At 42.0% G+C, this 27,144-nt stretch overlaps 2 protein-coding genes across 2 annotated transcripts in view; both read right to left on the reverse strand.

Moving 5' to 3' along the window:
• Window positions 1–27,144, reverse strand: part of LOC119962803 (mediator of RNA polymerase II transcription subunit 13-like) — a 311,329-nt gene that overhangs the window by 272,217 nt on the left and 11,968 nt on the right. The gene's annotated exons all lie outside the window — the stretch shown is intronic.
• Window positions 94–3,372, reverse strand: LOC119962810 (PML-RARA-regulated adapter molecule 1-like). Its single transcript, XM_038790914.1, has 2 exons — window positions 1,787–3,372; window positions 94–1,750 (listed from the first exon to the last, which is right to left on the reverse strand). The coding sequence occupies exons 1-2, from the start codon at window positions 2,189–2,191 to the stop codon at window positions 1,673–1,675; spliced, it is 483 nt and encodes a 160-aa protein (XP_038646842.1). The 5' UTR covers window positions 2,192–3,372; the 3' UTR covers window positions 94–1,672.

The raw sequence follows: 27,144 nt of genomic DNA on the forward strand, positions 1-27,144 counted from the left end.
CTGAATGGAAGTCATGACATTTACAAAAAATTGGTAGGAGGAGAAATAAATTTTAAACAAGACTTCCACCTAATTGTGTGTATTTTTCTTCAATTTTTCTGGCAACACAGAGAACTAATAATAGTCTTGTGAGGGGACTAAGACCTCACATTGCACAATATTTATATGTAGAGAGATATCCTCATGGCTATTTGTAAAGTTTTTAAAAATTGGACAGACTTGAAATTGCTAAATCTATGTCTGTTTGAATAAAAGACGCTACCTGGCGATAAGTAAAGAAACTTGCACCTCGTTATCCCTAAAGTGATACTCGAGGACAAAGGGCCCCCACAATCTTCCTTTATATTCTTAATGGTTGAGACATTTAACCAACTCGGGGATCCAGACAAGGGATATAAATTCCTAATCAAAGCCAACATGAAGAGGCGAGAGTCACGTGATGTGAACCTCTATCTAGTTGGTGAAACCAGTTATATTGCCTTGCGGGACTGCAAACTCAATCTGCCGTTTTATCATCTAACTTGCAGCATCATAGAAAACAAGCTCTGCCCGATATGTATACCTGGCTTCAAGAAGCTATGCAGCTTCTACTACAATTTCTATACCCTCGCCTACAGTACTGATTTACCTCTGCATGCCTCTCATCATGTGGCGTGAACCCCACCAGAAAAAAGTGATTTAACGGCATTCGTTTTCAACCCACCGACCTCCAAGAAGGAATACCTCACTGGACCCAATCTCGAGTTTGCCATGAGGTTATTAATAGAAAATTGGATCCATCAAAACGGAGGAATGGGACAATAGGTCACCTCTTTTGCAATGGGTACTATAATATAATCATGTGCTTCTATTTGTACTATCAATTCATTCATCTTAACTGCTGCATGCATTCAGATAAAAAAAAGAGAGATTTTAATTCTCTTACTACCATTTTGTCCCACTCTGACCTCATTTGCTGGTGCATTCTTAAATTTACATGCTTTGCCCCTTCCTGACACTCTCACAATACAATGCACTAATATGTGGACCCCAGTACCGTTCAGGCGAAGACCGTCCCAACAGTAGTAGGTGGCACGATGCCAGCGCAGCTGCCTCACAGCACCAGGGATACGGGGTTGATTCCGGCCTTGGGCGACTGTGGAGTTTGCACATTCTCCCAGTGTCTTCGGTTTCATCCCACAGTCCAGAGATATACAGGTTAGGTGGATTGGCCAGGTTAAAAGAAATTGCCCCATGGTGTCCAAAGATGTGTAGGTTAGGTGGGGTTACAAGGAAAGGGCGAGTTAGTGGGCATAAGCAGGGTATTCTTTCAGAGGGTTGGTGCAGACTCGATGGGCCAAATGACCTCTTTCTGCACCGGAGGGATTCTATAGTCCCTTCTTCCATCCAGTATTGGTGTCATTACCCCATGAATTTAAACTCATTTCTCCACACCAATCGTTCAACCATGCAAAACTCTCGAATCATATTTACCCCACGCCAAATTTGCTTGCAGTTCAGGTAGTAATTCAGAGATTACGTCTTTTTCAATTCTGTTTTTTCATCTCGTTCCAAGCTGCTCATATTCCCTTAGGAACTAAGAGGTTCTTTTATGTCATTGGTACCCACATAGCCCACAACAACTGGATCTTTCTCCTCCCACATGAAGTTCCTCTCAAGCCCAAAGATGTCGTTAACCCTGGCACCAAGCAGGCAGCACAGACATTGGGGCCGTTGCTCTCAACTTATGATCTCTAGGAAGATCTTCAACCTTAGGAAGATCTTCAACCTTAGGAAGATCTTCAACCTTAGGAAGATCTTCAACCTTAGGAAGATCTTCAACCTTAGGAAGATCTTCAACCTTAGGAAGATCTTCAACCTTAGGAAGATCTTCAACCTTAGGAAGATCTTCAACCTTAGGAAGATCTTCAACCTTAGGAAGATCTTCAACCTTAGGAAGATCTTCAACCTTAGGAAGATCTTCAACCTTAGGAAGATCTTCAACCTTAGGAAGATCTTCAACCTTAGGAAGATCTTCAACCTTAGGAAGATCTTCAACCTTAGGAAGATCTTCAACCTTAGGAAGATCTTCAACCTTAGGAAGATCTTCAACCTTAGGAAGATCTTCAACCTTAGGAAGATCTTCAACCTTAGGAAGATCTTCAACCTTACAGTCAATCTCCCAGTTATTAACTGAAAAGAAACACGCCATAAGGTTTCACATTTTAAACAAAACTTTTTGTTGTACAAAAATTGATCAAAGCAAGTACTCATCACTTAACAGTATATTATTTTAAGCCTAAAAATTTCAATAGGATACTCACTGCTCTAGTTTTTTTACCACCCAAATGTTCCCCAATACGTTAAAGGATTGAGGGTTCTTTTACTTCTCCCAGGACCAAACAAACAAAAGGTGTGCCACAGCTTTGAGAAATTCACAATTTTCTTTTCCACCGTGCTCCCACTATTCACCAAAGTATGAGATTTGTTGGAGTTCCTGCACAAGCATCCAACTGAGCAACTCCAATTCTCTTCAAATTAGAGGCCATATACCAAGGAAATTGGGCGTTTACCTATTAAGAGTTCAGACGATTGAGGGGTGATCTTATGCAAACATACAAGTTCCTGAGGGTATTTGACAGGGTGGATGTAGACACAATGTTTCCCCTTATAGGAAACACTGGAACTCAGGGACACAATTTAAAAATAAGGGGTCACCCACCGCGAAGGAGATGATAAGAAATTCTTTCTCGCAAAAGCTGGAATTCTCTTCCCCAGACAGCAGTGGAGGCAGGATCATTGGAATAATTTTAAGGCTGAGTTAAATCGGTTCTTTATTAAAAGGTGTTAAAGGATATAGAGGGTAGACAGGGAAGGGGAGCAGAGTCCACAATCAGCAATCATCTTACCAAATCGCAGAGCAGGCTCAATGGAGCAAATGGCCCACTCCTGCACCTTATTTGAAAGTTTGTATTTAAGGGCCTCACAATTGTGGATACCTCAGTTCCTGCATGGACCTCACTGCACTCTTGCTTTGAGACTAATTCAAACATACCCAATTTCTATAGCCCTCTTTTCTTGGTCCATAGCTCTTTTACTGCTTCTTGCACATTTGCTCTCCGTCTGTTTAAGCTGCTCCAGAGATGACTGACATTTTGAGAGAAAAAACACTGATAGGCCAAAACAAAACACATTTCTTTCCTAAAAAGAGAACTTTTCCCCTCCCTGATGGATCACAGTATCCAAAGCCCTGGAGTCCAGCACATCAACAGTTTCTCAAGCTGCAGACACTTAACACAAAGTAGTTGTTATAGATCACACTGTGCCCACCAGTCCCTACTCATGGGTCACCTATCCTGCCGTCATTGTGTTTAATTAACCAATTAACATTTTAAGTTCAGAAATATCACAACTGTTGCTTGTCATTATACAAACCAATTTAACTGGTTGGGCTGCAAATTTAGTCCAATGAAATGAAATGAAATGAAATGAAAATGGCTTATTGTCACAAGTATGCTTCAAATGAATTTACTGTGAAAAGCCCCTAGTCGCCACATTCCGGTGCCTGTTCGGGAAGGCTAGTACAGGAATACTTGCATCACCCCAATAGCCAATTAAAACTACTGTCCCCGTTTTAAGGAATAAAATCTTTAAAACTCAGCATCACCTACCTGCTCACCCAAGTAGAACCTTAAACAATCACCAGCAGAACTTCCTTCACCTTCTACATCTGCAGCAAGTTCCCAAGTAAGCACTCAGGCCACATCAGATGGCAAGAAAGGAAACATGGTTTATTTCAAACATGCAAAGATCGCCAGAAACTATTTAATAAAGGGGACATGGTACCCATTTTAACACCCTGCCTCAACCAACAATTCCAAAAATGTCAGATTATTCTTGCATTTGCAATTCATGGATTCTGATGTATATAAATTGGCTATACATTTGCCTGCATAAATACAGTACCTATATTTAAATTAATTCATTGGTGATAAAGCCCCAAGGTCAAGATGGTTAGATAAATTCAAATTCTACACAGGCAAAGCCACCAGTTCTTAGTAATCAAGGCCCCTGCTAATTTTTTAAAATTAATTTAAAGTACCCAATTCATTTTTTCCAATTAAGGGGCAATTTAGCGTGGCCAATCCACTTAACCTGCACATCTTTGGGTTGTGGGGGCGAAACCCATGCAAACACGGGGAGAATGTGCAAACTCCACACGGACAGTGACCCAGAGCCGGGATCGAACCTGGGACCTCGGCGCCGTGGGACTGCAGTGCTAATCCACTGCGCCACCGTGCTGCCCTTAGGCCCCTGCTAATGCTCAGAATATACAGGATAAAATAGCACCACGGAAGCTAGTGGAATTTAAGTTTAATTAATAATTAAATTTAACCTACATCTGGCATGTTGAATGCATAAACTGCGAGTGGATTATGTAACCCTATGATTTTACCCCATACCTCCATCTCATGTAAATTCGCAATCATGCCAACTTTTGGTGTCGTTTTTCGACATTGAACAAACTGCAAAGTCGTTATCTCCAGGAAATTGCAAATCCAAGCACCACCAATCCAAGAACAGTGAATTTGTAAGCATTAGTTGAAGCAGGGTGTTGACAAAGACACCATAAACATCCTCTTAATTGAATAGTGCCTGGGGGCCTTTGTGGCATGCTTACATTAATTCTGGTTTTCCTTTTCTTTTAGCAGATGTACTGAAGTATTGAATGCACTGATGGCTCAAAAAGGACGAATAATATCATCCTAATAATAATCTTTATTAGTGTCACAAGTAGGCTTACATAACATTGCAATGAAGTACTGTGATCATCCCCTAGTCGCCACACTCCAGCGCCTGTTCGGGTACACGGAGGGAGAATTCAGAATATCCAATTCACCTAACAAGCACCTATTTCGAGACTTTGTGGGAGGAAACCGCAACAAACCCACGGGGAGAATGTGCAGACTCCGCACAGTGACCCAAGCCGGCAATCGAACCCGGGTCCCTGGTGCTATGAAGCATCGGTGCTAACCACTGTGTGACCGGGCCGCCCTAATGTCAGTACAGAGCCTAGTCTAGTTGAGGTTTCAATTTTCATCATGTAGAAAGTTTACTTTTGTCATCATAGAATTTACAGTGCAGAAGGAGGCCATTCGGCCCATTCGGTTCTTGGAAAGAGCACCCCACCCAAGCCCACACCTCCACCCCATCCCCATAACCCAGCAACCCCACCCAACACTAAGGGCAATCTTGGACACTAAGGGCAATTTAGCACAGCCAATCCACCTAACCTGCACATCTTTGGACTGTGGGAGGAAACCGGAGCACCCGGAGGAAACCCACGCACACACGGGGAGAGCGTGCAGACAGACAGTGACCCAAGCCGGGAATCGAACCTGGGACCCTGAAGCTGTGAAGCAATTGTGCTAACCACAATGCTACTGTGCTGCCCAACAAAATCTTGCCTGCGATACATAAAGACAAGTGCTAATGCACAACTTGTGCACTGGACTAATTGTTTCCTTTTATCCTAACAACACTGATGTCTTTCTTCAGTTAGGACTCAATGAGCAGCCCAAAGACATATTAGCTTTCATTTTAAATGTCAATGTGGAACTTAAACAGGGGTGTTTTCTCAGATCAGTTCTACAATATACAAAATAATTTAACCACATCAATGGATTACTACAATATGAAAATTCAATTTTTCTGAAAAGTTGCTTCTTCTTAGGCAGTCCGTCTGGACCAAGGGTGATGTCCTTCCACTCCTGGGTTGTGGGTCCACAAATGACTAAAGTCCAATACTGAATCCGCACATTCTGCCATAGGTGGGACTGGTAATGTTTGATGAAGTTGGCAGGATGATCAAATTTTGGCACACTCCTGCCACTGTTTGCACTTGGCCCCCACTTATCGCTGGCAAAAACACAACATATTTGAATTTGCTAACAAAATAAAGCAGGGTGAGAAACTAAGCAGTGAAAAGCAAAGAGGCTGCAGAGAGAAAAAAGACAGGTTGCATAAGTGGGCAAGAACATGGCAGATGAAATACCTGTGGAGAAGTGTGAAGTTATCCAGTCTGGTAGAGAGAAAAACATATGCCGAGGGGACTTGTTTGGATTCAGAGCAGTGTCCTTGTATATGAATCACAAAGATAACATGCAGGTACAACAAGCAATTAGGTAGGCAAATGGCATGTAACCCCTTTTTTTTGCAAGAGAGTTGGTGTATGAAAGTATTACCACAATGATATAGGGCATTGGTGAGATCACATTTGAAGTATAGTGTGCAGTTCTGGTCTCCTTACCCAAAGAAGGACATACTTGCCTTGGAGGAAGTGGAATAAGGATTCAACTAGGTTGGTTCCAGGGATGAGAAGATTGTATCATGAGGAAAGGCCAAGTAGATAGACCTATACACCATGCGGTATAGAAGAGAGATGATCTAATTGAAATATATAAATATTTTCAGGGGTCTAACAGGGTATAGACTGAGAAAGTATCATCATGCCACGAGGGCAGCACGGTGGCCTAGTGGTTAGCACAACCGCCTCACGGCGCTGAGGTCCCAGGTTCGATCCCGGCTCTGGGTCACTGTCCGTGTGGAGTTTGCACATTCTCCCCGTGTCTGCGTGGGTTTCGCCCCCACAACCCAAAAATGTGCAGAGTAGGTGGATTGGCCACGCTAAATTGCCCCTTAATTGGAAAAAATAATTGGGTAATCTAAATTTTTAAAAAAAAATGATGCCACGTAGTCAGATTAAGAAACTAATCATTTAGGACCAAGATGGGCAGCAATATTTCCATTCAAAAGGTTGCAAATCTTTGGAATTTTCTACCCCCAGACAACTGTGGATGCGCAATCATCTAATATATTCAAGTCAGAAGTCTATAGAGTTTTGGATACTAAGGGAACTAAGGGGTACAGTGACTGCAGAAAGGTGGAGTTGAGGAAGAAAATCAGCTGTGATCTTGTTGAATGGCAGAGCAGGTTCAAAGGGTCAAGTTGCCTATTCCAGTTCCTATCTGTGTTTTATTCACAGAAAAGTAACGAACATGCAAAGAAAACATTTGTTCTTTTGCACCTGCACAATACACCCCAAATGAACATTTTATACATCACTTTAACATGACTAAAAAATAAATAAACACATTGATAATCTGATAAAAATCAACCTGGCCAGTAAACCCAAGAAATGTCAAACACTAGGCAAAGATGTTGGAGGCGTGAGGAATAGTGACAAAGAAACATGTCAGCGGTTAACAGCCCAACTTAATTATATTTGGTTTCTTTGTTAATTTAAAATAGTTTAATGTCAATACAGTCGGCAAGGCCACAAATGTAGTTTGAGAGCAATGGCAAAACTGTGTGCGAAGAAGTTTCATTCGTTTTAACTAAAGCTTGAAGGCCTCTGTGAAAATTCTTGCAATTTGGGTGCCCAGCAAGTGATCTAACTTAAAAGTCGAATAGTCTGGTGTCATTATCAGTAGAAGAAAACAACTGTATATGTTTTCATCTAGACTCTTTGGACTCTTATCACAATTAACCATGAAGACTCAAGGCCCAAATATGGGTGTGTTCACATAACATTCCCTTACAGCTTTAAAAGCAGACTATAGCTCAATGACAAATCTCAGAATGGTTTCACACAGCTAGCCCATTGTCAGATAACGCAGCCCATGTTTCATCTATTCATGTACCATCATGATAGAATAAGGCTTTTGTCATACCCGCTCCTGTATTTCAACACTTTTCACAATACTGCTTGCAGACTTTTCAACTTCAGCTTCTTTAAATGTTTGGAGAAGGGCAGCCATTAACCACAGGAAAAGTATTTGGCATTTTAATAACTTCTCAGATGTGTCTTAAAAGGTAGTTTTCATTTTAATATCTTGTGCGGACATGAACATTAGCTAACAGGCACTAGTTGTGTGTGTATTGACAGGAAAGTAAAGATCTGATCTCTCAACTGCATTCTGTTTTAAAGTACCCATTTCAAATTTCTACTCCATAAGTTCATATTGCGTATACGAAAAGGATTGGAAGATTATGGCCAGTGCTCATGAAATTTCCACCCACATTTCTTTCGGTATGCTTAGATGTAACTGATCCAGTCCTGGTGACCTATTAACTTTAGACCACAAGAAATGGGAAGATTAGTCCATTTGGCCCCTTGAGCCTGCTCCGCCATTCAATAGGATCATGGCAGATCTGACATTCACGTCCTCTCTTATCCTCTTTTCGAAATCCTCGATTCCTTTACTGATCAAGAATTTATCTCCGCCTTGAACATACACAAGGACTCTGCCCCACAGCTCTGTGTGGCAAGTTCCAAAGACTCAACCCTCAGAAGAAATTCCTCCACATCTCAGTCTTAAATGAGAACACATTTATTGAAACTATTCCCCCTGGTCCTAGATGAAGGGTAACATCATCTCGGCATTTACCCTGCCAAGCCCCTTAAGAATCCTATATTTCAATGAGATCACCTCTCATTTATGTAAATTACAACAAGTCCCAACCTGTTTAACCTTAAGCTCATAAGACAATCCCTCCAACCCAGGGATCATCCAAGTGAACCTTCTCTGAACCGCCTCCAAAGTAATATATTTCCTTAAATCAGGGGACTAAAGTTTTTCACAGTACTCAAAAACGTGGTCTCATCAGTACCTCGCACAGTTGCATAAAGACTTCTTTACTCTTATACTCCAACCCCCTGAAATAAGGGCCAACATTCCATTAGCTTTCCTGATTACCTGCTGCACCATGTGCTAGCTTTTTGTGTTTCATGCACAAGTATCCCCAAGTCATCTCGACAACAAGGACTCCTACATCAGACTCCTGTAAGAAGACAGAGGTGGTGGTTGATGGGAACTGTTCAGCCTGGAGTTCAGTTACTAGTGGTGTACCACAAGGATCTGTTTTGGGGCCACTGCTGTTTGTCATTTTTATAAATGACCTGGAGGAGGGCGTAGAAGGATGGGTGAGTAAATTTTCAGATGACACTAAAGTCAGTGGAGTTGTGGACAGTGCGGAAGGATGTTGCAGGTTACAGAGGGAGATAGATAAGCTGCAGAGCTGGGCTGAGAAGTGGCAAATGGAGTTTAATGCAGAAAAGCGTGAGGTGATTCATTTTGGAAGGAATAACAGGAAGGCTGAGTACTGGGGCTAATGGTAAGATTCTTGGTAGGGTGGATGAGCAGAGAGATCTCTGTGTCCATGTACATAGATCCCTGAAAGTTGCCACCCAGGTTGATAGGGTTGTTAAGAAGGCGTACGGTGTGTTAGCTTTTATTGGTAGAGGGATTGGGTTTCGGAGCCATGAGGTCACGTTGCAGCTGTACAAAACTCTGGTGCGGCCGCATTTGGAGTATTGCGTGCAGTTCTGGTTACGGCATTATAGGAAGGATGTGGAAGCATTGGAAAGGGTGCAGAGATTTACCAGGATGTTGCCTGGTATAGAGGGAAGATTTTATGAGGAAATTGCTTGTAATGTGTTTTAGGACACCACAAAGGCATTGAAAGAATAAATAAGTGAAAGTCTGTTCCAAAAGAAAAATCCCAGTATAATCTCCTCATCATAGAGTTTACTGTCCGAGTGGAGTTTGCACATTCTCCAGTGTCTGCGTGGGTCTCACCCCCATAACCCAAAGATGTGCAGGGTAGGTGGATTGGCCACGCTAAATTGCTCCTCAATTGGAAAAAAAATAATTGAGTATTCTAAAAAAAAAATTTTAATTTCAAATTGTCATAAAACAACAAAAACATGCACATAACAATTAAGGAATAGAGCATAAACCCCATCTGCAATCTTGGCATTGCAATAGGAATGGTGGTTCGAAATACCCAGCATAAAACAGTAGTGTTTACCTTTCGCTACTGTTCAATCCCAAAGACATCTAAGTACACATGGAATTGACTCTCCATTCTAAATTGTATTTGTACTGTGCTGATTACAAATACCTCAGAACCAATTACATGCCCATGGTCAGATAAAATTTTAGAAGTTACTAAGATTTCATAAAGTTATGAGCTGCCTCTTTTTCAACTTGCTGCACATTCTAGACTGCTGCATGTTTGCAACTTTTAGAAAACACAGGTCCCATTCTCCACTCATATGTGCCCCATTCTTGCTCTCAACGCACTGGTCGTCTTCTCCCTCTCCTCACATATCCTACATCTGGAATACTTCTCTTCTCTTTCCTTACAACCATGCACACTTTCGTATGAAACACAAGTGTGGGGAGGATGCACACAATTTACAAGATTTTCTCCCAGCACGGTGGGCTAAACAGCTGGTTTGTAATGCAGAACAAGGCCTGCAGTGCGGGTTCAATTCCCATACCAGCTTCCCCGAACAGGCGCCGGAGTGTGGCGACTGGGGGCTTTTCACAGTAACTTCATTGAAGCCTACTTGTGATCATAATCAGCCTTAAAAATCTATTCCTTTAACCAAACAGTGCCCGTGTTTCATTTCATTCTAATCTGATCTGACCTATTAGCTTAAACAACTCTAATTAACCTTATTTCCAGTCTGACGTATGCTGTTGAGTCGATGCTAAAGGTGGATGTTCATTGTCCAAGTCTCTCCGGCATTATCTGGCTCCTCACCTCCTATCCCACGCTGTTCTCTTCCACATACACCTACCGTTTCAGCATTTACCTGATTGCTTAATCGCAGATTCCTCCTCTCCTGTTCTCATTTGATTTCCCAATCACTACTGCACTTTTCCTGCTCTCTCTCCAGCCACTCGCAGCTTTGCAGTTGGTGTTTGATGAACAGCCTTGCTCAATGTTGCAAGCAGCCTGTTCATTTCAATGTGTGGTACGTCCCAAATTGGCAAGCAGCCAAGCACGCATGCACTTTAAGAGGAATGTCACCATGATGGCGATTCCTTACAAAAAATAAGCCATCAGCAATGAGTGCAAAGCTCTAGATAATGGAATTAAAACTAAATTGGTTTATTGTCTTAACTAGGGAAGCACATGCATCAGGAGACTGTTGCCTGATTTGACAATTAAGAGTCTCCCATACACATAATGAGGCACAAAGTTTGTATTAGACTATTACAGCTATACCTTTGTACAATGGAACCTTGCTACCAAGCTAAATAAAAACATGCATTGTACAATTATCCACTTTTACCTGCGGAAAGATTGAATCAATGTCCCTAGACAAACATGCGGCTACCGTTACACTGTAGGTATGGATCTTGGAGCATTAGCTACCGTTTTCACATGTAGCAATTTCTTTATATTAGCTGGCTGCAAGTCAGAATTTGATGGTGCAACCTAGAATTCTCTTTTTCGCCCCAATTATCACAATTTAAATATAAACAGTAATCATTTTATTTTTATAAACTCCAGTTTACCGTGCCTCAAAAGTATTTATTTTAAAAATGCTACTGTTCTGCTAATGCAGATCATTGGCCCCAGTTGGTAAATTTTAAATGCTCAGAGAGCACAGGTGGGAGCGACCAAACATTTATCAACATATAAATAGACTCTATTTCCGTTTATAAAGTGCCCAAGAGGTCCATTTTTACCAAATGTTAACACCAGGTGTTCCTGGATGCTGGTTCCAAAGATCTGGCAGGTTTATGCTAGGGATGCCACCAGCTGTACAAGAAAGGGCAGTACAAACACCCCATCGAGACCAATGAAGCAGATTTAGACTTGGATTGACAATGAATTCTAATTACAAACAAAGGTAGCCTCCTTCCTCACAATTCTCGTCATGTCACAATATAGAGACACAAAAGTGGCATCATAACCTGCATTTCTCGTGTAATCATCCTACAGACAGGTACCCGAGGCAATCATGTAAGTATATGGGTGTGTTCACATGACTGAAAAGAGGCAGGAAGGCAGAAAAAAAACTATTTTGGGTGCAACAATAAAAAGATTGGCCAAACATGACATAAAATATTATTTCAACATCAGGTGCAGCACATTGGTTTTAAACCATTGAAAAAGGTTTTCCAAAAACTGCACAAGAAAGCTTGCTTTATTTACCTTAGATAGTCTTTTTTTCTAAAATTTGGAGTGCCCAATTATTATTTTCCAATTAAGGGGCAATTTAGCATTGCCAATCCACCTCCCCTGCACATCTTTGGGTTGTAGGGGCAAGATCCACACAGCCACAGGGAAAATGTGCAAACTCCACACAGACAGTGACCCGGGGCTGGGATCGAACTTAGGTCCTCATTGCCTTGAGGCAGTGGTGCTAACCACCGCACCGTGAACCCGTCCTGCTCAATTTTAATGAAATTTAGTGCAGATTAATGTATCTATGGAAGCTATTCTTAAATTCAGTCCAGAATCCAGGATGCAATTCCTTTTACTCCCTCCTCCTCACCCCAAACCCAGCATAAAAGTCTCAACTCAGACTCCAATCAAAACAGAATCACAACCTATTACAAATTAGTACATATTTAGAGATGCAGAAAATGCAAAATAATTGATGCGGGAAATAGAAATATTAAACCAGTGCAACAAGAAAATGTTCCTCCAAGGTTATGATTTAATCACATCGCCACTGTAGCCGTGGGAGATGTTGACACAAAGGTGTTTAGTACACCAATGAACAGGAAAAATTTTCATTTCTCAGCATCAACACATCTTTCAATTTAAAGGTTACAATGGAAACAAATGGTGAAAAGGGGTGTTTGAATTAACTTCCCATCTTAAACAAAAGTACTGATAGACTAGAAGAAGAAAATTCAACAAAATTCTTTATCAATCTGTTTAGTACATGCCTTAATGACAATCAAATATTTAAAGACAAAGGTGTTTTGAAAACCAGAAAATAAAACCTGTGAATATTTCACAGTAAATTTAACTTCAACCACAGCGGATACTTCCATTCCCTCTCCACACTGCAGCTTTTCAAAACGATTCAGTGGTAAAATAAAGTGATCCAATTTCACTTCCACGAGGACTTAAATTCTACATATACAGATCAAGCCCTCTCAAAATTGCAATGATCAAAAACTTAAATTTGTTCAATAAAAGGTACAATAACCCTATGTGGAAGGGGAAAGAATAACTTAATGTAAAGGAAAATTAGTAAATTTTATATTCGCACTGACTGCACAAAGGTGATGTAAATCAACTTTCCAGTCTCTGAAATGGCTCCGACAGCTGTGAACACCATGTGGTTTTTATTGCAAAGTGTTGCCAGATACACATTCTACAAATGTAAATGCAAAGCTACCAAACCCAACGAAAAAGAAAAGCAATGGCATAAATTCAAACAATTTTTCACTGATTTTGAAAAACTGAAATGTGTGTACATCTATCAATGTCAAAGATGACAAGATTTATGGTCCATTACAAGTCAGAATTTCCACAAGACAGATCCAGCCAGCTTATGACAACTACTATTTTCAGCAGTTCACATGTCCTTTTCTCATCTTACCCATGTGGAACACACAAGGGAGAACTGAGTACAGCTCCTAAGTGTAGCTACAGTTGCACATTTACATAACTCTTGCAACACTGGTACATTAAATTACGTATTGCAAGTGACTGAAGCACACTATATGCTAGCTATCTCTGTTAAAGATCTACAGCCAAATCCTAGCAAATAATGCATGCCAAGCTGCACAATATGCCATCAGAAATAAGTTTACCAATAATAGTTCTTTGCAGTCAAGAAAGTATCCTGTAAAAGTATTTTAGCTACCTCATCACAAATCCTCCTTTAATTTCATTTAGGCAAATTTCCATTAAAAGTTCACATTCAACCATAACATTTTATTTCTAACCAGTCTAACATTTTTCATTCAATCAGTAATGACAATTATAATTAGACTATAAAAGATTCCTTGTTGATAGCACATATCAAAAAACAATCCTTCATTGGAGGACATGTTGAGCTACAAAATAGTACCAGTGTTCCAAAAAGATATTGCGCACTTTGTCTGTTCCATCAGTTTTGAAGAAGCTCCCAAATCCTCACAAATGTTGTCCAATGTTGGAAGGTTATAGTCCATAAGACCACAAAACATAGGAGCAAAATTAGGCTCTTCGGCCCATCGAGTCTCCTCCTCCATTCAAGCATGGCTGATATTTTTCTCATCCTCATTCTCCTGCCTTCTCCCCATAGCTCCTGATCCCTTATTGATCAAAAGCCATCTGTCTCTGTCTTAAAGATACTCTGGGATTTGGCCACCAAAGCCTTCTGCGGCAAAGAGTTCCACAGATTCACCACCTTCTGGCTGAAGAAATTCCTCCGCATCTCTGTTTTAATGATCTTCCCTTTAGTCTGAGATGATGTCCTCTGGTTCTAGTTTCTCCTACAAGTGGAAACATCCTCTCCACGTTCACTCTATCCAAGCCTCGCAGTATCCTGTAAGTTTCAATAAGATTCCCCCCTCATCCTTCTAAACTCCAACGAGTACAGACCCAGTGTCCTCAACTGTTCCTCGTACAAAAATAAATCCCTTGACATAAATCTAGAATTTGATTTTTTACATAGGAACATATATACAGGAGTGTGCAGGCTATTCAATCATGGAAAACTTCAGAGCAATGCATAATTTTAACTTCATGTGAAACTCAAAACAAACTTCAAGCAAAGATTACTTATGATTTTTTTCACTCCATAACCCAGGTGCATCAAGGCCAACTGCACTGCATGTGCAACATTTCTAGCTGAGCTCAACTAAAACCAGATTAAGCATCAAACTGTAGACCATCCTGTACTCCTCTTTCCTAGATCATATGACAAGTTATTTTTAACCAAGCCAATTTTGTTAAAACAAAGTTGTCCACGTGCATTGGTACAGCTTTCAGAACAGGGTATACTACAGGTTGCCAGCATACATATGAAACAAATGCCATCCAACTATCTCACCTTTCAAGGGACATGCTCTCCCCTAGTTGGTTAGAGAACCTATTCAATCAAATCTGGAAAGGAAAGAGAGGGGAGGGTGAAGAAGAGAGAAATTACAACGTCCATACAATACACTCTATGCTGGTGCACAAAGCTGTAATACAAATCAGCCATTTGAATTATGTATAACCTCCTAAATTATGGTACTGTTAAGGTTACAGCAGCGAAGCTGGAAGGCAATGGAGACTACTGTTGACAGATAAGTGAGTGTACATCTATGGAAAAGGGTGATGAGCAAACTTACTACATTCACTTTACTTCTTGTTTTATATTGCTTCAAAATAATTATGAAAAGCAGTAAAAACGTCCAAGATCAGAAAGATTTTGGAAACCACAGAAAACAAAATATGTACTCCTATTTCATGAGAAATCCAGAAATCCCAATTCATTTGCTTTGGGGGTTAATTCTTAGATGGCACATCAATTTTATAACGGGAGATTAAAGTAGCTCTAACCAATTCAATTGGTTCAACATGCACACACAAATATGGGGCGGGATTCTCCCCTACCCGGCAGGACGGGGGGTCCCGGCTTAGGGGAGTGGCGCCAACCACTCCTGCGTCGGGCCTCCCCAAAGGTGCTGAATTCTCCGCACCTTTGAGGGCTAGGCCCGCGCCGGAGCGGTTGGCACCACGCCGACTGGCGCAAAAACCGGCGCCAGCGGCCTTTCAGGCCCGCCGCCCAGCACCGGGGCTGGCCGAAAGGCCTTCGCCGGTTCGCGCATGGGCTCTGCGGGTTTCTCTTCCGCTTCCGCCATGGCGGAGGCCGTGGCTGCGGCGGGGGAGAAAGAGTGCCCTCAGGGCACTGGCCCGCGCACTGATCGGGGGGCCCCGATCACGGGCCTGGCCACCGTGGGGGGACCCCCCGGGGTACGATCACCCCGCCCCCCCCCCCCCAGGACCCCGGGGGCCGGGTCGCACCGCCGATCCCGCCGCCACCAGAGGTGGTTCAAACCTCGGCAGCGGGAGGGGCCTCCCAGCGGCGGGACATCGGCCCATCACGGGCCGGAGAATCGCCGCGGGGCCTCGCCGCGGTGAGATTCCCGCCCCCCCCGCCAATTCCCGGGTGGCGGCGAATCTCTGCCACGGCGGGGGCAGGATTTTCGGCGGCCCCGGGCGATTCTCTGACCCTGCTGGGGGTCGGAGAATTTCGCCCACGGACTCTAGACTGCATAGATATAATTCAGACTAGTTACGTTGCATCACTGCTGCAGGTTTGTTTTCAGGACAAGCTCAATTTGACAATTTCAAATTCCTAGGTGTGCACATCACCAATCTGTCCTGGTCCACCCATGTCGACGCTACGACCAAGAAAACACAACTGCGCCAGTACTTCCTCAGGAAACTAAGAGAATTCGGCATATCAACATTGACTCTTACCAATTTTTACAGATGCACCATAGAAAGCATCCCATCTGGCTGCATAACAGCCTGGTGTGGCAACTGCTCAGCCCAAAATTGAAAGAAACTACAGAGTCATGAACAAAGCCCAGTCCATCACGCGAACCCGCCTCCCATCCATTGACTCCGTCTACACCTCGCGCTGCCTTGGGAAAGCTGGCAGCATAATCAAAGACCCATCCCACCTGGGTTATTCTTAACCAAGTTTTGAATTGTCAGCTCAAATAGAAATAAATATGTATGACTCTCAAAGCCATTGCAGAGACATGACAGCAAGTTAACCAATGCTGGGACCGGAATATTAACAGGTACATGACATTTAGAAAGGACAGGAAGCTAGGGAAAGGTAGATGGGTAATGGATGATGTTCGTTCTAAAGATCAAGGTGTAGAATCAGTTTTTATCGACACAAGAAATGAACAGTAAGAAGTCAATTGTGGGAGTAGCTTGTGAGCACCTGAACAGTAGCAATGCTGTGGAACAGGGCACATAGGGAGAAAGAATGAGGGCTGAGGAAAGCATTGCAATTATCACAGATGATTTTAATCCAGTGGTAGAGATTGAGCAAATGAGGATTGGAAAACGTAGCCTGGAAGAGCATAGAATCCCATACTGTGCAGGAGGCCATTCGGCCCATCAAGTCTGCACCGACCCTTCAAAAGACCACCCTACCTATGCCCAGTAACCCCAGCAAACTTTGGACATTTAGGGGCAATTTAACATGCACCTAACCTGCACATCTTTGGACTGTGGGAAGAAACCGGAGCACCCAGACGACACCCATGCAGCCACGGGGAGAATTTCACAAATTCCACACAGACAATCGGCCAAGGTCAGAATCGAATATGGGTCCATGGTGCTGAGGCAGCAGTGCTAACCACTGTGCCACCACAAGTTCATAGGTGTGGCTTTGGGACAATTTCTTAGAGCAGCAAATACTAGAGCCAACCAGAGAGCCCTTGGCAGTATGCAATGAGGCAATATGCAATTAATGACATCATAATAAAGGCACCTCCAAGTATCAGCAACTATAATGACTGAATTTTGCATTTGGTTTAATGGAGAGAAGATTGGGTCCAAGATTAGTTTTTTAAAACTTAAAGGCAATTACAAGGGTATGAGCTACTCCCACAATTGACTTGGACAAGGGCAATTGCAGGTTGATAGGGTTGTGAAGAAGGCCTATGGTGTGATGGCCTTTATTGGTAGAGGGATTGAGTTCCGGAGCCATGAGGTCATGTTGCAGTTGTACAAAACTCTAGTACGGCACATTTGGAGTATTGCATACAGTTCTGGTCGCCTCATTATAGGAAGGATGTGGAAGCTTTGGAACGGGTGCAGAAGAGATTTACCAGGATGTTGCCTGGTATGGAGGGAAAATCTTATGAGGAAAGGCTGATGGAATTGAGGTTGTTTTCATTAGAGAGAAGAAGGTTAAGAGGTGACCTAATAGAGGCATACAAAATGATCAGAGGGTTAGATAGGGTGGACAGCGAGAGCCTTCTCCCGCGGATGGAGGTGGCTAGCACGAGGGGACATAGCCTTAAATTGAGGGGTAATAGATATAGGACAGAGGTCAGAGGTGGGTTTTTTACGCAAAGAGTGGTGAGGCCGTGGAATGCCCTACCTGCAACAGTAGTGAACTCGCCAACATTGAGGGCATTTAAAAGTTTATTGGATAAGCATATGGATGATAAGGGCATAGTGTAGGTTAGATGGCCTTTAGTTTTTTTCCATGTCGGTGCAACATTGAGGGCCGAAGGGCCATGTACTGCACTGTTCTATGTTCTATGTTCTAAGACAGAACTGCCTAACATGGCTAGGAAAATAAGTTAAGTGGTGGTCAGTAGAAATGCTGGGGCAGATGTTTAAGGAGTTATTTAATTACATTCAGGAATTTGGGGTATTTTATTTTATTATTATTATTTAGAGTACTCAATATATTTTTTCCAATTAAGGGGTAACTTAGCATGGCCAATCCACCTAACCTGCACATCCATTGGGTTGTGGGGGCAAAACCCACACAAACACACAGAGAATGTGCAAGCTCCACAGTGACCCAGAGCCGGAATCCAATCTGGGACCGTGGCGGTGTGATGCAGCTGTGCTAACCACTGCGCCGCCATGTTCGAATTTGGGAAATTAATAATAGGAAATAAGGAAATGATGGAAGCATTGAATCGATAGCTTGCGCATCTTCAGTGCAGGAGACACAAATAACAATCCCGAAATACTTGCAAATCAAGAGGTGAAAGGGAGAAAGGAACGTAAAATAATAATAATAGAAAAAGGGTGTTATGAAAACAATTAGAACTAAAGGCTGATATCACCAGGGCCTGATGGCTTGTACCCTGGGCCCTGAAAAGAAATGGCCACGAAGATAGTAGATATATTGGTTTTAATTTTCCAAAATTCCCTTTATTCTGGAATGGCCCCAGCAGACTTGAAGTCAGCAAACGTAACACCTCTAATCAAGGAAGCAGACAAAAATCAACTAACTACACGTCAGTTATCCTAACTTCTGTCGGAGGGCAAATTCTAGAATCTACGAAAGAGTTGATGGCAGGGCACTTAGAAAACATAATGCAGTCAACTTGGTTTTGTGAAAGGGAAATCATTTTTGACTAATTTATTAAAATTATTTAAGTAACATGGATAAAGAGGAAGAACCTGTAGATCTGGGGTGCGCGTGTGTGCACGCTATATAATTGGAAAAGGATTGTAAAACTCTGCAGTGCGGAGGGACCTGGGTGCAGTGTTCCATGGATCACAAGACGTTAGCCTGCAGATATGGCATGTGATTTAGACAAATGAAATGCTGCCATTTATTAAAAGGGGCATGGAACATAAGGTAGGGAAGTTTCACTAACGTTGTATAGGCCGTCTTTACTTGGGAAAGGATATAAAAGCATCAAATATAGTTCAGACAAGGTTCTCGCAACTGATTCCTGGGATGAAGGGATTCTTTTATGAAGAAAGATTGAACTGCATCCACAGGGGTTGGTACGACAGGTGATTGCATTGAAACATATAAAAGATCCTGAGGGGAATAGGTGGATGCTTACCCTTGTGGGAAAGACGAAAACTAAGGGACAATTTAAAAGGGGGTCCCCCATTTAATATGATAATTATTTTTCTCTGAGGTTATCGATCTATGGAATTCTCAAAGAGCACTGGAGGCAGAATTAATGAACATTTTTAAGGTTGTGTAAGAAAGATTTTTGATTGGCAAAAGGAGTCAAACAATATCGGGGATAGACAGGAAAGTAGAGTTGAAGTCACAATCAGATCAGCCATGATCTTATATAATGGCAGAGAACAGGCTCAAGGGCCAAACGGCCTATTCCCGCTCCTAATTTGTATGTTTGTATATACATCTGTCCTTACAAAAAATACAATGCAAATGTACCTTTTTGAATTTTGCAGGATTTTAATAAAGCTTTGAATATAAAGGATACAGGAACACAGCAGTGGGGCCATACTAGCACAAGCACAACGTATATGTATATATATTTGCCTAGTAAATTAAAAGGGGAAACATATGCACACTTTGGAATAGGTTATTGCTAGTTAATTTCAGACATATGTTTATAGTTTGCTTGGTGCAGTCAACACAGGTTGTTTGTATGCATCTCTCAGCAGATGTTAATATCATCTCAAAGGTTCATACATTTATTACGATTCCAGACCAGTTCCTAGCAGTGGTTAGGATACTGGACTGAAATGCCAGTATCGTAGTGTATTTTAAGTCTGTGCAGAAAGAATGATGTGCTCCAGAAGTGACTGTGCGAAAAACAAAATAGGGCTTTGGCATATTGAACGCAAAAAACTTAATTATGAATACAATATTAACATTTTAACTTCACACCCAAAAACAACAGCTTACAATTACCCCTTAACATTACTACATAATTTCCCATTAATACTACACAATTTCCCATTAAACAACAAATCAAACATAGCTCTCAATCCAGTTTAAAAATCAGATCTGGGTGCAGTTGGAACCCCTTTAGACTCTGGATGAATATGTTCAAATTGCTGCTTGTTGTTTCAGCCTCCTCCTCGCCTTCAAACAAGACTGCTCTGCTTGAAAATATTACTTTTTTTTAAACTATCCTACTGGGAAAAAGATTATGTACACAGGGACAGGAAAATCAAAATTCAGCTCCTCACTCCAAGCTTCTCCAAAACTCCTACCCCTTAGTTTTCCTGGGTTCCACCCAGCAATTACTTCATCTCTCCAAGCTGAACAAATCCTCTGCAGGGCGTGAAGAATTCCCAGTCAATCCACATTCCTCTGGTCAATTTACTTATTGTTTCCTAGAAGCTCCCAGGCCTGCACAAAATTATTTTTCAAGTCAAACACATTATACCCCCAGGCTTTTAATGGTAACTCCTACTTATCCCAATATTCTTAAAATCCTCCAATCATTGCACATTATTCAGCTTTAATTTCTGCAAATGCTGCAAGGCCATGCTAGAAAACACAGGAAAAAATATCAAACGATTAATCCAAAAAAGGTATCGACTCCAAGTCAGTTTTATACAATTGCCGATAGTCACTACCCCATTTTCTTTAACTGTGTGTACTTGGGCAGCACGGAGGAGCAGTGGGTTAGCCCTGCTGCCTCATGGCGCCAAGGTCCCAGGTTCGATCCCGGTTCTGGGTCACTGTCCATGTGGAGTTTGCCCATTCTCCCCATGTCTGCGTGGGTTTCGCCCCCACAACCCAAAGATGTGCAGAGTAGGTGGATTGGCCAAGCTAAATTGCCCCTTAATTGGAATAAATTAATTGGGTACTCTAAATTTATGGGAAAGAAACTGTGTACTTAAAGATTAGTCATTATTAAGCAGATCAAACTATTGTCCAGAATGGTTGTGTCATTATGCACAAAATATCAAGGAAAACCATTGAAACAATTATGAGCAAAACAATTGGGCAGATAGTTCATAAATAGAATATGTTTATATGTATTGCTCTGTGGTACATTCATTTGTTACATTTGCCCTGAACAAAGTTGTTTCTGTAGACAGAAATGCAGTTCAAGATTTGCCTTTAATTTAAATTTGAGCTTTGTTTCAGAAAGATCAACAGAAATTAACATGACTGTCAAATTTCGATCCACTGCTTACAGAGTTATCCAAACATTAAAATGATCAATGCCACCAAAAATGTAAGTAATAATAATCTTTATTGTCACAAGTAGGTTTACATTAACACTGCAATAAAGCTACTGTGAAAAATCCCCTTGTCACCACACTACGGCACCCGTTCAGGTACATGAGGGAGAACCCAATGTCCAATTCACCTAACAAGTATGACTTTTAGGACTTTTGGGAGGAAACCGGAGCACCCAGAGGAAACCCACGCAGACACAGGGAGAACTTGCAAACTCCGTAGTGAGCCAAGCTGGGAGTCGAACCCAGGTCCCTGGCGCTGTTAAGCTTGTACAGAACAAAGTACTTCAAATAAACACAGAATTATCAAATGAATATTGACGCAGATATTCAAAGTTACTTTCATTAATGACCACTCTTTGGTACAGAAAAATATAGATGCTCAATTCAAAGATTAGACTTTATTGTTCTTCTCTATCTAGCATCAGCATGTCCACCGTTTCCCAGCAGAGATTTCAAATACCTTCATTCACCAATTGTCTATGGTGGCATTTTAAACTATTTCTGCAACTAGCTCTTCTCCCTCATTTCTCAATCCCAACTACCCCCCCCCCACAAATGGTGACAAAGCCAGAAGCAGGTGAAGTACAGCGCTTTCATATTCTCTTCCTAAACCATCAGTTCCAGTGCACATGTTTTCACCTCTCCTGGGAGTCTCCTGCAATGACTAGAGTTCCTAATAGAGCTCCAGTGTGTTGAATGTAACGGCAAGCACAAGTGGTGGTTTATGATTCATTCCATGTGATATCAAGAAACAGCTGAAGGCACTGGATACAGCAAAGGCTATGGGCCCTGACAATATTCCAGCAATAGTATTGAAGACTTATAGTCCAGAACTTGCCACGCCCTGAGTCAAGCTGTTCCAGTACAGCTACAACACTGGCATCTACCCACCAATGTGGAAAATTGCCTCGGTGCGTCTTGTACACAAGAAACAGGACAAATCCAACCCAGCCATCAGACTACTCTCCATCAAAGTGATGGAAGGAGTCATCAACAGTGCTGTCAAGCAGCACTTACTCATCAATAACCTGCTCACAGTTGCTTAATTTGAGTTCCACCCGGGTCACTCAGCTCCTGACCTCATTATAGCTTTGGTTCAAACATTGACAAAATAGCAGAATGCCAGAGGTGAGGGGGAAGTAAATGTCCTTAACAAAGGCAGCATTGGATTGAGTATGGCATCAAGGAGCACTAGCAAAACTGGAGTCAATGGTGGGCAGCACGGTGGCGCAGTGGTTAGCACTGCTGTCTCACAGCACTCAGGTCTCAGATTCAATCCCGGCTCTGGGTCACTGTCCGTGTGGAGTTTGCACATTCTCCCTGTGTTTGCATGTGTTTCGCCCCACAACCAAAGATGTGCAGACTAGGTGGTTTGGCCAGGTCAAATTGCCCCTTAATTGGAAAAAATGAATTGGGTAAAAAAATTTAAAATAAGACAAAAACTGGAGTCAGTGGGAATCAAGGGGTAAACTCTCCGCTGGTTGGAATCAGACCTGGCACAAAGGAAGATGGTTATGGCAATTGGAGGTCAAGCATCTCAGCTCCAGGACATCACTGCAGGGCTTCCTCAGGGTAGTGTCCTCAGCCCAACCATCTTCAGCTGCTTCATCAATGACCTCCCTTCCATAAGGTCTGAACTGGTGATATTTGCAGATGACTGCACAATGTTCAGCACATTTGTGACTCCTCAGATAATGAAGCACTTCAGCAAGACCTGGACAATATCCAGACTTAGGCTGACAATTGGACAATTAGGCTCACAAGTGTAGAGGATCTAACTATCAGCCCTTGACATTCAATGACATTACCATCACTGAAACCCCAACATCAACACCCTGGGGGTTGCCATTGATCAGGATCGGAGCTGGATTAGCCATATTAATACTGTGGCCAGGGGTGGCAGTGGTTAGCACTGCTGTCTCACAGCGCTGAGGACCCTGGTTCGATCCTGGCCTGTTCCCTCCAAGTCATTCAATGCCCCAACTTTGAAATATATGGCCATTCCTTCACTTTCGCTGGCTCAAAATCCTGGAACTCCCTCCACAGCAGCACAGTCGGTGTACATACACCTCAGGGACTGCAACAGTTCAAGTAGGCAACTCACCGGCATCTTCTGGAGAGCAACTACTGATGAGCAATAAATGCTGGGCTAACCACTGGCGCCCACATCCCGTAAATGAATTAAACAAAAAAAATTATAGCTTTCCTGCAAACGCCTGCCACTGCTATTAGACAACTTCAAAGTTAGATTTATAGTTTCATGTGGCTTAAAAGAAAAGTAATACAACTGTAGCTGGAAGTAGAACAATGCTTTGGTACAGATATTTGGATGGCATGTGAAACAGGTCAGCATCACTGTGAAGTGGAACCAGAGAGGTGCAAAGTCATTATGCTTTAAAACATGCTGATAAATTAACAGTGACACAGAAAATGTCTCAATGCAACTTCACCCCTTGATCACTGTTACTTCACCTCTGCTGCACAAAAATGTACATTTAAGAACTTAGAAAATGGGGTCTGCGATTAAGCCCCTCAAACTTGCTTACCATTCAATATGATCACGGGTGATCCAATTATGACCGTTATACTTTATTTTTCTGCGCGCCGCTTATTAACTTAGATCCAGCCTTCACTGCTTTTGCAGGGTGGAAAATTCCAAAAATTAGTGACCCTAAGAAAAAAGTCCTCGTCCTTAAGTGAGAGGCATTATTAACTCTTCACTACGGAAGGTGTGAGGGGGCAAAGTTTGTTAGTCTGTTTGTAAACAATATTTCTCAAGCTAGCACACTGATTTCAATGAAATTTGGTACCCAAGTAGGGTATCATCTAAGGAAGAAACAAGTTGATTTGGTGACGGTGAAGATCTGAACCCTGGAATTTTTTTGAAGGTTCTGTTGACATTTGGCGAAAGGTCAAACTAACTTTTCAGAATATTGGGTGTTGTTGTATTTAGAATGATGCTGATCAGCTTAGCTGTTGTGCTGCAATTTGTCACAGCTGTCAAAATGTGAGTAGTTTTCAGGGTCAGTTGTTGGATGTGGATTGAGATTAAAGCTCTTAATAAAACATTCTTTTTTCAGCTTTATAGTTAGAGAACATTAGGCATGAAGAAACATCAAGGAAGCGCTGCGTAATAACACTGAGCTAATACAATGTGGCAGAGGTATGCGCTCTACTGATTAACCTCTTCACTTGTTTTTAAACTGTGCCCCCTAATTCTAGATTTCACAAAGATGGGAAAAATCCTCTCCGCCTCTACCTCATCAGGCCCCCTCAGAATAAGATCACCTCTGATTCTTTTAAACTCGTTTAGGCTCAGCTTTGCCTCATGAGACAACCCCTTCATCTCAGGAAACAGGCTAGTTCACTTTCTCTGAACAGCTTCTAATCTAATTATGTCCGAAGTAAGGAGACCAACACTGTATATATCCCACGTGTTTTTTCACCAATGCCATCTATTGTTGCAACAAGACATCTTTGCTTATATATTGCATTCCTCTTGCAATGACCGCCAGCATTCCTACTTATCAGCTGTCCCTGCATGCTAAGTTTGTGATCAATGTGCAAGAACACCCAGATTCCTCTGTACAACAATGTTCTGTAGTCTCTCGCCCTTTAAACAATATTCTGCTTTTCTACTATTTCTGCCCAAGTGAACCATCTAACATTTTCTCACATTATAGTCCATCTGGTAAATTTCTGCCCACACATAACCAATGTATATCCCTTTTAAGACCATCTTCCAGACAGCTAACTTGTCTACCTTTATATCAGTAGTAAATTTGGCTGTTATCTTGTGCACCCGATATTCAGTTGATGAAGGAAGAAATTAGAACTTGGAATAGATTTATTCAGACTGAAGCACCACATATATGCATTTCCTGACTCCACTCAACTTGTGCCAGTAAATGTCTTTTTATATGTGCTCAGCTAACCGTCCAATTAATACCCTCCACTTGTGCGCATTTAAATTCAATTAATGGATTTAAAATATTACATTCAATCACTTCCTCAAAATCATCATTGGCTGTAAGTATTTGAGAATTTCCCTTTCTACTGCTGTGCCATTCATAGAATCACAAATTTAGCGCAGAAGGTCATTCAGCCCATTGAGTCTACACAGGTCCCTGGAAAGAGCATCCCACGCCTCCACCCTATCCCCGTAACCCCATCTGACCTTTACGACACCAAGCATGCAAGTGAGGTTAATACAAACAAACACTATCCAACATTTCATCTTACTGAAATTGGAGTGACAGTATTTTTAAAAACTTATTTACAGGATGTGGGTGTTGCTGGCTGGGCAAGCATTTATTGCCGATACTAACTGCCCTCCCATTTCAGAGGGCATTTGAGAGGTCTTGCCCTGGGTATCTGGATTACGAGTACAGTAACAATACCACTACATCACTGCTTCCCAGTAACTTCAAATCTTCAACAACCAGACGTTTATGCAACTGAACCTGCACAATCTACCAAGATGGAGTTGATTCAGACAAGATTAAACAAGTGCAAAAACCATTAAATCAGTCTTTTTGATCTTTCCTCAAATAACAATCCAAAGACTAATTAAAGCACATAGAAAATAGGAGGCGGCGGCCAATCGGCCCTTCAAGCCTGCTCCACTATTTATTATGGTCACCCAACTCAAATAGCCTGATCCTACCTTCCCCTCAGATCATTGGATCCCCTTCATCCAGTGCTATATCTAACTGCTTCATGAAAACATACAATATTTTGATCTCAACTACTTTGTGGTAGTGAATTCCACAAGTCAAATACTCTTGAGTGAAGTTTCTCTTCCCGTGTCCTAAACAGTCTACCCTGTATTCTCAAGACTCCAATCCCTGGTTCTGGACACCCCCGCCACCAATCGGAAATATCCTTCTTGCATCTACCCTGTCCAGTCCTGTTAGAATTTTAGTAGGTTATGAGATCCCCACTCATTCTCCCGAACTCCAGCGAATACAATCCTAACCAACTCAATCTCATACATCAGTCCTGCCATCCCAGGAATCAGTCTGGTAAACCTTCTCTGCACCCCCTAGAGCAAAAACATCCTTGCTCAGATAAAGAGACCAAAACTGCACACAATATTCCAGGTGTGGCCTCATCAAGGCTCTGTATAATTGCAGCAAAACATCCCTGCTCCTGCATTCAAATTCTCTCACTATGAAGGCCAACATCCCATTTGCCTTCTTTACTGCCTGCTGACCTTCAGTGTCTGATGTATGAGGATACCCAGGTCTTGTTGCACATTCCCCTCTCCTAATTTATCGCCATTCAGATAATAATCTGCCTTCCTGTCTTTGATACCAAAATGGATAACCTCACATTTATCCAAATTATACTGCATTTGCCATTTATTTTTCCACTCAAACTTGTCCAAATCACACTGAAGGATCACTGCAGCTTCCTCACAGCTCACCCTCCCACCCAGCTTTAAGTCATTTCAAATCTGGAGATACTATATTTAGCTCCTTCATCTAAACTATTTATATTGTGAATATCCATGTAGGGGTCCCTACACAGTTATGTAGTACCCCAGTTGTCACAGCCTGCCAAGAGTTTATCCCTACTTTAGTTCCCGTCTGCCAACCATTTTTCCATCCATCTCAATACACTACCCTAACCCCATGTGCTGTAATTTTTCACACTAATCTCTTCTGTGTAACTTTGTCG

Source organism: Scyliorhinus canicula, chromosome 1 (genome assembly GCF_902713615.1).
Source record: "Scyliorhinus canicula chromosome 1, sScyCan1.1, whole genome shotgun sequence".
Taxonomy (NCBI): domain Eukaryota; kingdom Metazoa; phylum Chordata; class Chondrichthyes; order Carcharhiniformes; family Scyliorhinidae; genus Scyliorhinus; species Scyliorhinus canicula.